We start from the raw sequence: 16,317 nt of genomic DNA, 5'->3' as shown, positions 1-16,317 counted from the left end.
GTTTGGGATAATACCAACAAGGTTCAAAAACATTTCAAAACCAACCAATTTAGTCCCTAAATAACGCTAGGGATGTGAGTCATTTTGACCGTCTGTCTTCTCTCCCTCTCGTCCCTCTCTGTTCTTTTTTGTGTGTATACCAAAGTCCAAACCCATACCAAATCAGCAAGACCACGGCCTCACCACCATTTTTATAAAGCCCACCACCACAGACAAATCTTACACACAATTAAACTCGAAATCAAAAAAACCCAAACCCGTTTTGAAATCATCCAAAACATTTATATGTGTTGTACATCTAAACCCATTTTGAAATTAACCCCAAAATCCCATTTTCTAAACTCTAATAGCCAAGCTTGAAATCAAAAACTCCCAGTACCCCATTATACAAACCCAAATCTAAATCATTTAAATCATTTCAGCCAACAAAAAAACCAATCCCTAAATCAACCAAACCAAAAACCAATCACAATACCAAACACAAAAGGGGGTTCGGCCATAAACAAAATGAAAAAGTAAAAGAGAAAAACAAAGAGAATAAAGTGAAATAAAGAGGAGGAGGCAGCCAGCGGTTGTGGTGGTGCTGTTGAGCTAATCTACCATTAGTGCTAGTGGGGAGGCGTAGGCTTCATGAAGCTCGGCCATGGCTAAGCTTGAGAGAGAGAGAACCACCAGTAGCCATGAGGTTTTTGGAGATCAAAGTATAAATTAATTATAACTTTATTTTGCAATAATAGATTAATCAAATTTATAAGTCAAAGTAAAGAAGACGTAAGTAAATTTTGTGTCAAATTAATTGTTAAGATCTAAATGGGCTCTTTCTTGAAGTTTAAAATCAACAAATTTCTACTTTGGATGTTGGGCTTACTATTTTTCACACTCTAGTTTAGATAAAATGGTTTTTTTTTTTTTTTTTTTTTTTTTTTTTTTTTTTAATAAAAAGGTAGACATTTTACCATATGATTGTAAACACAAATTTTTCTCAATTGTAGAAAATCAAACAATTGAAAAGAAATAGGTTTGCAAAATATAAATTTGTATTGATGTATAATGAGTACAATCTCTATTTCAATTCTTTTACAAAAGAATACCCTCTGATTCTATCTTTATTGAACTTGACTTGAATAAGGAATCTTCTTGACTTTAGTTGAAAGATGGATTGAACGGTCTCCACAACAAATCTCTAGCTTCAAGCTTATTAGAGATTTATTGTTCTTCAAGTCTTTGAATATGAAGGCTTTTAGGTTGAAGTTCTTTGGTTCAAGTCTTTGAATATGAAGGCTTTTAGGTTGAAGTTCTTTGGGGCTTTAGAGGCTTGATCCGTTGAGTTTCAAGGATTTGAGGTTTGTTGAAGTTTATGGAGGCTTTTTCAGCTTAATTCCAATAGAACTTCGAAGAACTTATTTGAATGTTCTTCGTGTGTTCTTGAGACAGAATTTCTCCAGAACTTTGACGTCTTGAAAACTTCGTGTCGAAAATGAGAGGGGATGTCCTCTATTTAAGTGATTTCAGAGGATAAGCTCCACTATGAATTGATATGCTTGAAAGTATGTAGCAGACTTTTGATTGGTCCAAATTCTTCTTAGAGATAATTATCTCTATTTATCTATTTTGATAAATATCATATTTTGATAAAAATAATAATCAACAAAGATAAGGGTCATCAAATAGCCCATGACCCATGGGCTGGCTCAGTAGCCCGCTAGCCCACCAGGCTAATGGGCAGCCCAGCCCGGTAATATTGAAGCCCATGGGCAGCCCAGTAACCCAATGGGACAGGTTATGGGTTGGTTTCTTTACCCATGGGCGCTCGGTGGGTCGGCCCGTTAGCCCAGCCCAGTAGCCCGACCCGTTAGCCTGACTCATTGCCCAAAATTAGACATTATAAAAACTTTAAGACCACACACCTAACTACTAAATACTTGGAATGATTGTGATACAATATGCATAATAAATATATATATTTTGGTATTAGTCTAGTAGTTTTGATTTTTAAAACAAAGTTACTAAGATGACTGTTGCCCTACCTCTGTGTCTCTAGAAAGAAAGTCATTCTTTCCTTTGATAAATTCCAATTCTTTCCTTACAAGTTACAATTATAGAATAAATTCCTTAAAAAAAAAAAAAAAAAAAAAAAAAAAAAAAAAAAAGCTTACCGTTGGTTGGAAGAAATTCTTTCCTTAATGAGTTGATATTTGATTCTTCATATATTTCCTTTAAGAATTGATATTTTATATATTCTTCAAATATTTCCTTTAAGAGTTGATATTTAATTCAATGTACTTATTTATTCTTATCAAAAAAAGTTAATTAATCTTATTTTAGTACCTTTTTAAGAGGCATGTCTTAGTATTTTTTTTAATAGAATCTTTTTAGTAGATTTAATTGTTCAATTTGATAGTTTGTAATAATATATAATTATAATTTTTTTGGTTAAATTTTTATAACCCCATTGAAGACCTGTTAAAAATGCCCATGAGTAGCCCATTAAACGCACCTCACTAGCCCATCCCGCTAAAGCCCAAATGGGCATTGCCCATGAGTAGGGCCATGGGCTAGGGTTTTTCCATCTAGCCTGGCCCGACCCAACCCATTGACTAGTCAACAGCCCGTTAAGCCCAGCCCATTAGACTCATGGGCCAAGTAAAAATGGGTCAGGCCGGCCCGACCCGGCCCTTTGACGAGGCCTAAACAAAGATAAATAATTATCTCTATTTAATTTATTTAATAAAGATAATTATCTATCAATTTTGAATAGAAAATTTATATTTATTTTATTTATTTACTTATTTTAATAAAGATAATTACCTATAAATTTTAAATAGGAAATTTATCTTTATCTTGTGGGCCAAATGACACGTGGCAAAAATTTTGATATGCCAATATGATGCCAATTTGGATGACACATGTTACCATCTAATTTAATGACATTAATTTAGAATTTGCCACTAAACTTTGAAATGGCATTTTATAATTGGCTTAAAATTTTGCCTCTTACAATGATGAAATTAGAGGTGTAAATATATAAATGGGTATTTTGTAGACAAAGTAGTATGTTGTCTATGTTCAATTCTAGTCTAGACCATTGCAATACAGTTATACAACCTTAAAGCTAACAAGGCCCTACACGTCTACCACGGGATTCTTTCTCCAAGTGTTGTCCTCGCCTTTTGCTCTGGGATTGTAACAGAGAGGGAAGCGAGCAGAGTAGTAGAGATGTGTACTGTCTATTCAATTGTGACTGATTCACATTCACATTCACTGGTGAAGTCATCGAGCATTCAACACTTGGCTGCGTTACTCCATGTAGATCTTGATGCCGGGGAAAAATAGCTTCTGTTTCTTTAACTATGTCTATGTCTATGTCTATGTGTGTGTTTGCTAATACAAATGCAATGCAATGCAAGTTGTGTTCTTTTTTCAATTTCAGATTTTTGTTTATTGCCCAATATGCAATGCAATGCGGCAAACACCATGGGTTTCATTCTGATGACTAATTGAGTTTTACCTTTTCCTTAAAGCACTATGCTTTTTGTTGTAGATACCAGCTAATTCAAAGTGTAATTATTACGTACCTACTATTCAATATTCATGCTTTGCTGTTGTGTTTTTCTTCTTCTTCTTCTTCATTACTTCAACTATCCTTTCCTTTCCTTTCTTTCTTTTAGCAGAGTTTGTTAAGTTGGTGTAACCACAAATCATTTCACATCCTCATATTCATTTCCTCTTCTTCTTCTCAGTGACTGACTCTCATTGTTCAACTATATAAATACTGCAGGATTGGATTCAAAGGCGCAAAGTGGAAGAGGAGTTAGAAAACATAGAGGAACAACTTCAACCATCAACTTCACATTCATCCTATTAACCACAAATATAAAGAGGTGTAATATTTCTCCCTTTTTTTTTGCTCATCTCTCCATCTAATCTAAATATTTACATGCCTGCTCTGCTACTTTGTATTTAAACATTTGATGGATACTCCAGATGCTAACCCAAACTATGTCTATGTGTGCGCTACTTTCTGTATTCTTTTGAAACTCTTTTCGGAAGAAAAAAAATTCAAATTATTGGATGTGCATTGAATTGAATTATATTTAACTTGTTATTTGTTTGGCAGAAGCATCCATAATGAAGGATGTATGTACACATCCATATGGTTCTTTTAAAGAAATGTGTACACTTTGTGGCCAAAGGTTGCAGGCCAAATTTGGGGTCCGTTTGGATTGAGCTTATTGTTGCTGAAACTGAAAACTGAAAACTGAAAACACTGTAGCCAAATAATTTTTAAATGTGTAAATAGTACCGTGGGACCCATTTTTAATATTTTTTAGTGCATAAACAGTGTCAGCACAGTGCATGAACAGTATATTTACTGTTCATAACAGTAAAATTTTTCCCCCCAAAGTCAACAATTGCGGGCCAAAAAAAAAAAAAAAGGAGAAAACGTGAACTCATCAAAACGTGGACGCAAACGCGGAGCGCAAATGCTCACTTGGTGTGGCATTGGGCAACATTCATGAGGTAAAGACTATTTGGCAGAGTTGTGAATTTTGGTTATCCTTCACTGCATATTGGAATTTGGAAGACAATATCTCTGATACTTGTGAAATTTTCAATTTGTCAAGGTATCATCCACTTTCAATGAGCTGTCACTTCTTATTCATGTAGTAATGATCCCCTAATATGAAATTATTTTTTAAACTACAAATGGAGAGATGCAATCCATCTTTGAACTTATAAATCCATACCTATTCAATAATATAGTAACACAATTATAGTGATGATCTCTTTTTGTTTCAAATTGTAATTCGTTTAAGCTTGAACATTATTGCAGGGACTAAGGCTTCACAATGCTGAAATTGTCAATTTGAAAGAAGCAGACAAGAAGAATTTATTATGCCATAAGAAGCTTTACTTTGTTACTGCTAAATTCTAATGAGCTTACAGATATGGCATCAGAAGAAGAATATTTAAAGAAAAAAACATATTCTTTGCAAGGTATTTCTGTTACCTTTATATTTTATTATACTTTGGTAGTGTGCTTAGCATTTTTTTTATCACTGTTTTCAGGTATCATGGTGACATTGCTTCTTTGTTAGTTTAATCTTCTCTAATAAGCTTGGCTATATACTATTGTAACATCATCATGTTGTAGAACTTTTAGAAGTCAACATGAACGATTACCGTTTGGTTTCGAATCTGTTGATGAAAGTTTTATTTGAGTGCTTTCAATTTGTCAATGGAATGTTCAGATTTCTAACCAAAGGTAGGTAAAACTCCCAAAGAAATGATAAGAATATAGTTTATTGCTTATGCAGTCGTATGTCGTAAAATCACCATAATTATGAATCACCTTGAAGTTTTGAGGGATTTGCTGCTGGAATCTTTTGATTTTCCTGCAAATGTTGTGGCCCTTGTGGGAAGCACTGCCTTGTCTGCACTTTTTTTTACACCCCCACCCCCCCCCACCCCCCTCCTCCAAAAAAAATCCCTTCTTTTAAAGAAAGATTGGCAGGATTTATATTTTATGCTTAAGGTAAGCTTCAATACTGTCTTTATTTGTAATATCACCATGAGAGTTTTTGTTCCATAAGGCATGTAGCGAACTACAGATAGGAAAGGTTTGGTACTTATAGGGAAAAATTCCTATCATGGTATTCATTTTGCAAGAATATGTGTTAACAAAATATAGAGCATTAAGCACCCATCACTTAAAAAGCAAATTTATTTAAGAATAATGACTTCCAAACTGTTTGTGTCCTTGTCCCCTATAGGCCTTGGAAACTAAATAGAGGCTCTCTTATTAATTTATTTGATTATCAAATTGGCTTTTGGTTTCACTATATCTGCTCTTCTGCAGAAGATGTGTATTTATTCTTTTTTAAAATATTTATTATCTTATTCTTTTGGTTTTGATTGCACTGTCTTTTCTTTGACATTATGGGCATTTGAGTGACTTGATGTGCTTGTGGTCTTATGGTATTCAAAAATTATGAAATGGACAGATGTCACAAAAGCCAGCCTCTCATGGTGAACTTTATGCAAATTGATATGAAGAAGAAGCTACCTATCAAAATTATATATATGATGAAGCTAAGGCCCTTTGTTTGCACATTTTTAAAAGAAGCAAGTGAAATGTTTGAGATGTACATTAATACAATGGGTGATCAGCACTATGCATCGGAAATGGCTAAGCTGCCTGATCCTCAAGGAGAGTACTTCAGTGCTAAGGTGATTTCATGTAAGCATGGCACCCAACAACATCAAAAGGGTCTTTGATATCTTGCTTGGGCAAGAAAGTGCTGTTCATTCTTGATGATACAGAAGATGTAGGTACATCCTTGATCAGCTGAATATCTTTGCTTACCCAATTTTTGTTACAGATGATAATACTTTTGATCTTACTGTTTTACCCACTAAAAGAAGAGGAAGTTCTTTCAAAATAATGAGTCCTCTTCTTTGTAGGGAAGAGAATCAGATTACGGAAATGGGCAATTTTATCATTATTTGAAGTATGTAGTAGTATGATTCTCAGAGGTTCTTTTCTAGTTTTCACATTTTTTGTCCTTATACACATAAAAGCCCAAATTTGGAAGACTTGCACCTTACATCATGGTGGTGAAGACTTTTTCCTATTAAAGCATTGTTTACTTTACTATGAAAATTTTCACCTCATTACTTATACTACCGAACTAGACTAGTTATTGTTGTTTATAGTTAATGATACATCACTATAGAAATCAGCTGTTGGAGGATTTCAAGGGATTGAATAGCAGTCCTTTTACATCAATGAGGTAGTATGTTTTAGTTTTAGAGGTCCTTAGAGCAATGGCTTGAGAGTATGCTGTAGTTCAGAAAGCCAACCTCAATATGCAGAATTTTGGCACACTGGAGCACTCAAATTGGATCAGACAGATTTTGTGGTCACAATTGTTTAGTGCATTTCTCTTTTTATTATGGTGGAAGGAAGCTACCATTTTTGCTATGATGTGAGGTACTGTATGGGTGCAGTCCCTTTATATTCAAAGTCATTCTACTTATGGGTAACTGAGTGTAAAAGGGTAATGGATACTGTTAGTCATGAACTCGTGAGAAATTAAGAGTAGAGCATGGTGCAGGAGCATTAGCTTTAGCTGATATGGGTCATTGAATTTATGCGTCCAGGTTTTGGCCTGCATTGAAACTTTGGTACCCCAAATGGATTAGATATTGAATTAGATGTATGAGTGTTGAGTCCGATATTAGGCATTTACTAGGTTGATTTGGACTACGTAAGCAATTATGAGAAGCCCAATTGTAACTTGACTAGTCATTTTTGGGGTATAGCACATATGTGGCTAATGCTTCCTTAGGTTGTGACAAATGGTTATAGATTCAACCCAGTAACATCGCTGTAGCCCAATGTGGGCCCTGATGAGAATGATAGGTATTTTTTTTTTGATCGGAGAGGATGCTGGTTATTTAAGTTGGGACATTATAGTACCTTAAATGGATCAGATATTGGATTAGATTGTGTGAGTATTGAGTCTCAAATCAGTTGTATGCTAGGCCGATCTGAGCTATATAAGTGATTACAATAACTTGACTAGTCATTTTGAGGTATAACATATATGTGGCTAGGAGCTTACTTGGGTCATGAAAAAAAACACTACTAGCTCTCTGCAGTTGTGGTTTGCTAATCATGCTATCGTTTACTTTTGGTGTCTCTGAAAACATGTTTGAAGTTGTACCGTCAAACATATAGACAATGAAGTCCAAATAGAATGAGCTAGAACTCAAGTATGAATTTGAAAGAGTGAAGGTGCCATTGTAGTTTGCATCTTTGTTTGTTCATGTTGTCTTCCATAAAATGGCAGAGTTGGCAGAGCTAAGGAATGTGGTGTTCTACCCTGCTGATGTGAGTAATGCTCACTTGAAAATTTGAAAATCTGTCTGAAGCCATTGAAGGGAAATTTGAAAGTATTTCCTAGTACCTGCTTGCATGTGGTTCATTATTTTCTGTGTAATTTTTTTTTTTTTTTGTATAATATATGTGTACTTATTCAGTTATTCTTATGATATAGGTGCATAAAGAAATGATATCTATTATTTGTTCAATTTATCCATGGTCTTTGAACTTGCAATTTATCTTATAGGTTTATGTGTCTGCAATCATCCTGTTACCATAAGCTTGATGTAAATGTTTTGTACTATTGTAGGTATGGCCAAAGAACAAGGAGAATTTAATAGCAATGGAAACATACCCTTCCTTTGCTTCAAGTTGCCATTGCTGTAAATCTCTTGCTGAGTTGAAGAGGGACGAAAATGAGACTGCTGGAGCACTTGCAACTGTGCTTAAGTTCTTAGGCAAATCCATAATACGTTCTTTGATGTATGTCCCTCTTTGTTTCTCTTATTGATATTAGCTGTTAAATTTGTTGTGTGATAAATTCTTATGCATGGGAACCTTCTTGCAGGAACTTAAGGACAATCTTGTTGACAGAGATGTGAGGCTGGTAATTTTTTTTCTTGACAGCTGAAACATGACCAATTTGTTATTCTATGTTGCTTTCACTGGTCTGATCTTTTGTTGTCCATTCCTGGACCCTGGTGGCAAGCACCTCTACGTAAGTGTAAATTTAACATTCCTGTCACAAGGATGATATTAATTTTGTCCCAATGGGACTAGAAAAACTACCATCTCTCTCTCCTGTTCTGCCTTGGTTCCACTTAGTCTGGCATGTGTTCTGGCATATTGAGTGTAACTTAGTCTAAATTATGCATCCTGCTTTTGTTTTGGATTAGTAGTGAAGATCCATTCTCAGTAAAACATTACTTAAGGCAGGCTGATGGTTATTATAAATATTGATTGGACACCATGCGTTCCTCGTTGTGATCACGAATTAGTTTTTGAAACATTTTGTGGTGACTTCAGTAATATTTGTCTGTTGATTCCCTCATTCCTTGTGATAAACTTTTGCCTGTTTTCCTAAAAACTTTAAAAAGGAGAATTATGGACCAGTTGGTTTTTCTTTATGAAGATTCGTATAAATAAAGATATTCTTTCTGCAGATGCTGTAAACAGTTAAGAAGCAAGTTCGTGTAAAATTGTGTTCAGCCATGTGTTTCCCACCAGAGACTAGGCTGAAAATCAACCTCTGTGGAAGATGGCAGCTGCTTGTGTGACAAAGCTTGATTCATCTGTGACACAACTGGTCTCAAAAGAAGTTGGAACTTGGAACAGAGAAGTCTCAATGGGCAGTAAAACAGAACTAGTTTTTGGTCCTTCCACGGTGGATAGAAGAGTCAAATTATAGGTGGCAAAAGCAACCTGAAGAGAACTATTCTGTCAACCCAATGAAGAGCCAATAACTCATTCTTTTGTAGCAATGCTCACCATTTTGTTGTAAAATAAGTTATAGAAAAGGCGGATGCAGCAGGTTTCATGGTTTAAAATCACCTAATAGGTTCAAAAAAAAAAAAAAAAAATAGTGATAATTAATTATCTGGGAAAGTAAATGCTGGATCCTGATCTATTTTTGTTGTATATAAATTAAATATCAGGATTCTCTTTTAGTGAGATTCGAAGTAACTGGGAAACACTCGGCTAATGGTGTGAGACACCAGGACTAGCTTACTAGCAGTAAACTATCAAGAGCCTTGGGTGACCAGTAATTTTTATCTTGCCATAAAATTTCATGCCAGTATCGAGTGGAGTTCTCTCCAATTTCATGGTCATTTCCTAGTTACGTTGTTAAGAGCTCTAAAGTTTGAAGTTTGTTTTTGTAGAATCATATTATCCATTCTAGCAGAGTGGTGCCAATCCGCTTAATAGTAAATGCAAACTACACCTAAACCCATTTGGATGTTTGTTGCATACCATATTTTGTGTTCGTAGAAAATTTTAATGACCTTAAATTTAGAAGATGATTCAAAAGAGTAATATGGTGATAATGCAGAAGAACCGGAGCAAGTAGATATAGCTTTATACGGTCAAGCTAGTTAGCCTTGGCTGACTAATAAAGATCCAAAAACAGTGTCTAGAACAGCACAGCTCAACATTTTTGAGGGATCTTTTATCAAACCCTTCAGTTTGGTAGAACCTAAGAAGTAAAATTAATTTTTTGTTTTTTGTAAAAGAACAGTTGTGTAACATGCGATTGTTCTTGGTCAGGAGTTTTGTGAGTGCTTCCATTTCTTAAATTATCATATTCAACCAACTACAATACTTGTAATATTTTATATCAGCTTGTTAACATAACACTATAGGGTAGCAAGTGATTTCAAGTCTAAAAATTATTAACCGGTGTGCATTAAGCTCACTCTCGCCCAACAGTAGAATTGACAGGGAAAGTGCATGGAAACTGGATGACCGCATGCTTTGATATGCCTGGAAAGTTCTGGAAATGAACAAGCAATTCTTAGATGACCAACTCGCTAAAACTGCTGGCATAAGTCAAGTAGCAGGAGATGACTTGGGTTAAGTCTGAACCCCAATTGTGTTCTGATGCAAACAATTGAAAGGTAGGGTAAGGTAATGATGTTGCAATGAGCTAATGATTTTGAACACTAGATGCCTAAGAAAAAGAATATAGGGAAAAATAATGAAGTATACAACATAATACTGTATCATATTATTGTATATAAAGCCAAGCTAACAAAGAAACCAAGCAAGGCACCAGCTATGACTTCAACCTCAGTATGGCCAATTGATTCTTTTAGAGAAATTAAATTCTCTATAGTTCTTTCTATTCCTTCTTCAACATTGGCTGCTGAGCCAGAAGACAACACCGCCTGATTATTTTGCCTCATTTTGTCATCTGATCTAAGTAATAAAGGAGAATTTGTTGATTTTGATGTAAAAGAACTTGCTTCCTCAGACACATGGGGCCCAAGTCTCTCCAAACTTACTGGCAATGATGTTCCTGGTTGAGAATCAATCATATTTTCTCTATCCTTAGTGTGAACTGAATTAACGTGTATTTTGGCCAGCACTTTATTCAGGACTTTTGCATGATTTCCTACTTCTCTTCTCACACCCTGCAGAAGTAAAATCAACACTCAGATTGATGTTTCAGTTTGACTATAATTTAGGAAACATATGCAACTTCTGAAAATGTCATGTAAAAATCTCTCATCGTACAAAACTTAAGTACATCCTGAGAACATATTGAAAAATATCTAAACATTTAGAAGTGAAGAAACTAGAGATATAATAGCATGACTTATGACTTGTTTGTCACTCATGGGACAAAATTAGGTCTGGTTTGACCTATAACCATAAACGACTTGATAGAAACCTCATTTTTTGCTGAACCTTAAGCACGACACCACGTTTATGGAGAATCCGGTGTTCTCTCTTATTCCCTTCACTATCATTTCCTTTATTTAGAAAACATGCTTACATACCTCAGAAAATACATTCTTACATGTGACTTCTTTCGTGGCTAGGAAATATAGCAAAAGCAAACAATTTTGAAAAATTTATAGCAGACATAGAATGAAGTAATAGTCTCAATGACGCAGCTCATTTTCCTGACTGATAATGGAGCAGCAACTATGGGAGCATGGCATTAGAAGTTAAGGTCATTTGCAGGTACTATGTCATAGACAAAATGATGGAAAAGGATCCAGTTAGGTACAAAAGAAGGAAAGAGAGAAGGAAAAATAGTAAGAAGAGCTAGGTTTTGAAATAATTCAAAAAATCAATAAAACTGTCAAATAAGCAACTCAGAGAGAATGAGACGAGAGAGTGAGATTCACAAACAATGAATCTGCAGTCAATCTAAACCTGGAGTTGGGTTCCACTATTATAGATTGTGACAATCAGTGAACAAGATTCATGAATTACTAATGACATTGACAGACATCTCTAATCTAGAGAAGATAAAAGAAGATATTCAAAAGGTTCAACAAATAGACAACCATCATAAATGAAGGAAAGAGCCATCAACAATAAAAGGTTTGTGAGTCATTAGCAGATCAGGTTCCTTGAAACAAATTTACTTGGTATGGCTTTGGCAACAATCAAATGGGAAAAGCATGAAAGAAGATCTCCCATCTATATCATATTTCTAATTGGAAATACTGTCTAATGATCACATTACGTTCTGCAAGACCAGATAGGCTTTTGTCCACTCATGACCTATGTGGCACTCTTCTCCTCTTTGGTGAATTAAATGCCACCGATGGAAGTCCATAGAGGTCCATCTTCCTGAAAGTAACAACCCTCTATCATGCCACAGCAGCAATTAATTAGCCAAATTAAACAAACTAAAAACTAGATTACAGGCAAGACTGACCAATGAATTCAATCCATCATCTTACTAATGTTTTTACAAATTGGACAAAACCAAAACAGAGATCCAATTTGAGTTCTAGAAAGTAGGATTTGAAACCCATTGTCTAAGATCCAATTGGGATCAAATCACCAGTACTTTCTCAAGAGCAAACTGTTATAGACAAATTGTAAGATGTGAAAGCTGTTGCCTAAGATCCAGGTTCCAACTTCCAATGCATTAAGTTCTCACTAGCTTATATATAGAGCAAAGAAAAGTTGATTATTGTCTCACAATCCTAAATCCCAGTCTATAATTTACATAGCATTCTTCCTGTATTAAGGTTTGAAAGAAAGAAAGAAAAAAGGTTCTTCACTAACAAGACCAAATTGGTAGCACTTGCAAATATAAGTATGATTTAACCTAATTTAATTAAGAAAACAAATGGAAAAATAAGGCGATCACTAAAACTCTTGATAGATTGAGGGTTACATTTGGAGCACCATTTGCATTGAATCATGAGGAAACTGAACTACTTGCTTAAAATAGGAGATGTGATAAATGACATGAAAAAATAGAAACATGAGGACAATATGAAGTAAAACAGCAGAAAACATATACCTGTGCATCATACATAATAAGGCCAGCATAAACAACTGTAAGGCCAAAAATTGAATCTGAGAGACCCCTGTAATCAAAATCCACACATCAAGTCTGACACAAGAATAGAATGAATCAATATATGATGTTTATAAAACAGAATACTAATTATGGTGGATCATGCATGGTTTTGTATGTTAGCATTGAACAAAGATGGAAAATTTAAAAGTTAGTACAAAAGGCTTACAAACTAGAAATTGACAATGAATTTGATTGGTCCCTGTTAGATGTATTATGGCCTAAGTGGCCAATACCAATTGTAAGTTCATGTACTTGTAGAACAAGCAACTTAACCTTGGGATAGTTAATGGTTAGTCTAGTGTCAGTCAAGTATTCTCTAGTAAATAAACCCTTCATTAGGTTCATTGTAACACAAGTGCTTAATAAAATATGTAGTCGTCAAAAGCTTTCTCACTGTGGATGTAGGCCATTAGGCCAAACCACATAATCCTTTGTGTGTGCTCCCTCCTTCATACTACCGCTTATCATCCAATCATCACACAACAATTTTAACAGTCCCACTTCAATAAAATTATAAATAAATATCTAAATTACTTTAATGTGATTGGTAATATATCGCATCACTCTGTACAGGTTATATAGTAAAATTCATGGTATCTCTAGCATTGAAAGATAAAAAGGAATGGTGAGTGGTGCTCACTGCTGACTGCTTACCTTTCCAAGGCAATGATTGTTGCAGTAGCTACCACCGCCTATTAATGACAAAATGTGAAAATAATTTGATAAGATTAAAATTATCCCAAATATCCAATGGTTATACTTATACCCCAGTTAGTTTATATATATATATATATATATATATATATAAATTAATTATGTACACAAAAATAAACAAAGTAGAGTAGAGGTCAGAGAGTACAGAGGAATGAGTAGAAGGGAAGCCTCCAGCTTGAAAGGCAGCCTTGAAATCCAAGTCTTTACCATAGAGTAAGATAGAAGTGAAGGGCTTAGAGAGCTGTCCAATTGCAGCAGAAATACCAGCTGCAACTAAAACCTGCGAAGGAATACGAATTAAGATAATGGGAAAGCAAATTGAAAGGAAATGAATAAATGGGGTAGCAACAATTTTGGACCTTGTTGTGGGCAAGTTGCGAAATTTGATCGAATAATTCAGTTCCAGTTCCAGCTCCAGTTCCAAGACAAGTGAGCTTAAAAGGAGAGGATTTGGGTTTGGGTTGTCTTAGGCGAAGAAAAAGAAGAAAGGGTTGTTGTTGTTTTTTGTTTGTATAACGGTTAGGGTTGTGGTGGTGGATGGGTGAATAAGAACAAGTGGAAAAGCTCCAACAGAAACACTGCGATAACATGCTTACACCGAAATTTAGGAATGCAGACACAGTAGAAGTCAGTTGGTGCTATATAATAATAATAAGAAGAAGGCAGAAATACTATTTTACTCTATACATTTTTATCACATTTTCATTTTGTTCTCAACTTTTTATTTTTACAGCTTTTAGTTCTTAAAATAAAAACCTATTTCATTTTGGTTCCAACCGTCTCACTAATGGAAAATAGCTTACGTGACAAACAAAGTGCACTGTTAGTACACTAAAAACTGACGTAGTCATTAAAATAATAATAAAAAAACATTATTTGACATTAAAACATACCACATAAGCATCTAAATTTAAAAAACTAATTTATCAATTTTAACTAAATAAATAACTAAAAACCACGTGAATCAAGATTTAAGTATATCTTGAACAAGAACAACAAAAATACTAAACCAGATGTTTCTCAAAAGAAAAGAAAAAAATATCAACCCAGATTTAAATACAAGAACAACATTTTCCTTTTTAGTCTTTCATTCTCTCCTTTTCATTAAAACCCACACAATCCCAAACCCACACAATCCTATCCTCTCTGTATCTCTTTTTCTCTCTCCCTCATCCTCTCAAATCCCCACCAGGCAAACACGAGAAAGAAGAAAGCAGCGGCGGCTAAGAGAGGAGGTGGTTTTATTGTCTGGTTTGAGGTTGATTCCATTTGGATTTGATAGCTTCAAATCTGAGGTTGCAAGTGGTTTAGTTTCAGCTCTAAGGTTTGGATTTGAGGTTTGTGTTTGGTTTCTCAGAAAATAAGAAAATTTGGGTTTTGAGTTTTGAGTTTTGTGTTTGGGGGCCAAAAATCTGGGTTTGAATTTAGTGTTTGGGGGCCGAAAATATGGGTTTAATTTTTGTGTTTGATGCTTTGGTGGTGTGGGAGTTTGAAATATGGTTTTGAGTTTGTGTTTTGGCCAATCTAGGTTTGAATTCAAATTTTCTGGGTTTTAAATTTTGTGTTCATCTTCTCTAAATCCATGGCTGAAGACCCATGGCCGAAACCCACCTTGACCGAGATCTCATCTTCTCTCTCTCTAAATCCAGATGGTCATCGTGGTTTGATGGTCACTGTGGTTTGATCTGACTAGCTCATGATTGTGTTTTGGTGTATTTTATTGATGAGGATTGGCTTTGAGTTTTGGGTATTATGTTTTGATCTGACTGTGTTTTGGGTTTTGTTTGTTTTATTTATTTATTTATTTTTGATTAAGTGTTTTGGGTTTTGTTAGTTGATTGTGTTAGAGTATCTGAGTTTGATAATGGTTATGTATATGTTTTTGCTTGTTTGGATGCTAAGAAAATGTAAGAAAAGAGAAGAAAATCTTAAATTTCTTATTTTTTGGGCAACCATGTTCTGGGGGAAGAACATGAAAAACAATTATTATTTAAATAATTAAATGATTACTAAAATTTTATTTTATTTTAAAATAATTAAAGAAAAGGAAAAATAATGAAGGGGCTTTTTTTATTATTTAAAATGCTGAGCTATGTATTTCACTTGCCATATAGGCTATTTTCCATTAGTGAGATGACAATAGGGACTAAAATGCAACGGTTTTTATTTTTTATTTTTTTTATTTTGGGGACTAAAAGCAGTAAAAATAAAAAGTAGGGATTAAAGTGGAAATAGGGTGAAAATGTAGGGACGAAAATAGTATTTCCGCCTAATAATAATAGGCCGTCAACCCCAAACATATCCTCTTTGTGTGAGTAGGTAGTTGTTGAGGTCTAAAAAGGATCATAGTGAAGGAAGCCCAAAAAGAATGAGTCAAGCCCAAAGTAGCAGATATGAGACCCATGAGGGAATAAAAGAAAGGCCCAGAGGATCTTGAAGCCCAGACAAAGAAGCATCCAAAACAAGAGAACCACGGCAAGGGATAAGAAGCAAGGATCCTCAAGAACCATCAAGAGGCGCGGATCCCTTCAGGCACAAAGATAAAGGAAGACTAGGATAGCTCGAAAGAAAAAAGACAGAAGAAGTAAACAAGAAACAAAAGCAAAAAGAACGCGAACCCAGCGACCTCTCATGGCACAGACAGAAAAAGCCTCGGGGAACCAGA

At 34.8% G+C, this 16,317-nt stretch overlaps 1 protein-coding gene and 1 pseudogene across 1 annotated transcript; one reads left to right on the top strand and one right to left on the bottom strand.

The window, feature by feature from the left end:
- The first annotated feature begins 4,493 nt into the window (after positions 1-4,493).
- LOC126720272 (RNA polymerase II C-terminal domain phosphatase-like 4) lies at positions 4,494-9,839 on the top strand (annotated as a pseudogene).
- Positions 9,840-10,536: 697 nt separating this feature from the next.
- LOC126720271 (uncharacterized) lies at positions 10,537-14,255 on the bottom strand. Its single transcript, XM_050422589.1, has 5 exons — positions 14,012-14,255; positions 13,798-13,932; positions 13,593-13,630; positions 12,879-12,945; positions 10,537-11,019 (listed from the first exon to the last, which is right to left on the bottom strand). Exons 1-5 carry the CDS (start codon positions 14,240-14,242, stop codon positions 10,609-10,611), a joined length of 882 nt encoding a protein of 293 aa, XP_050278546.1. The 5' UTR covers positions 14,243-14,255; the 3' UTR covers positions 10,537-10,608.
- Positions 14,256-16,317: the final 2,062 nt, after the last annotated feature.

Source organism: Quercus robur, chromosome 4 (genome assembly GCF_932294415.1).
Source record: "Quercus robur chromosome 4, dhQueRobu3.1, whole genome shotgun sequence".
Lineage (NCBI taxonomy): Eukaryota > Viridiplantae > Streptophyta > Magnoliopsida > Fagales > Fagaceae > Quercus > Quercus robur.
Note: the sequence above shows the minus strand (reverse complement) of the source record. Positions and strands in the feature narration are given on the sequence as shown.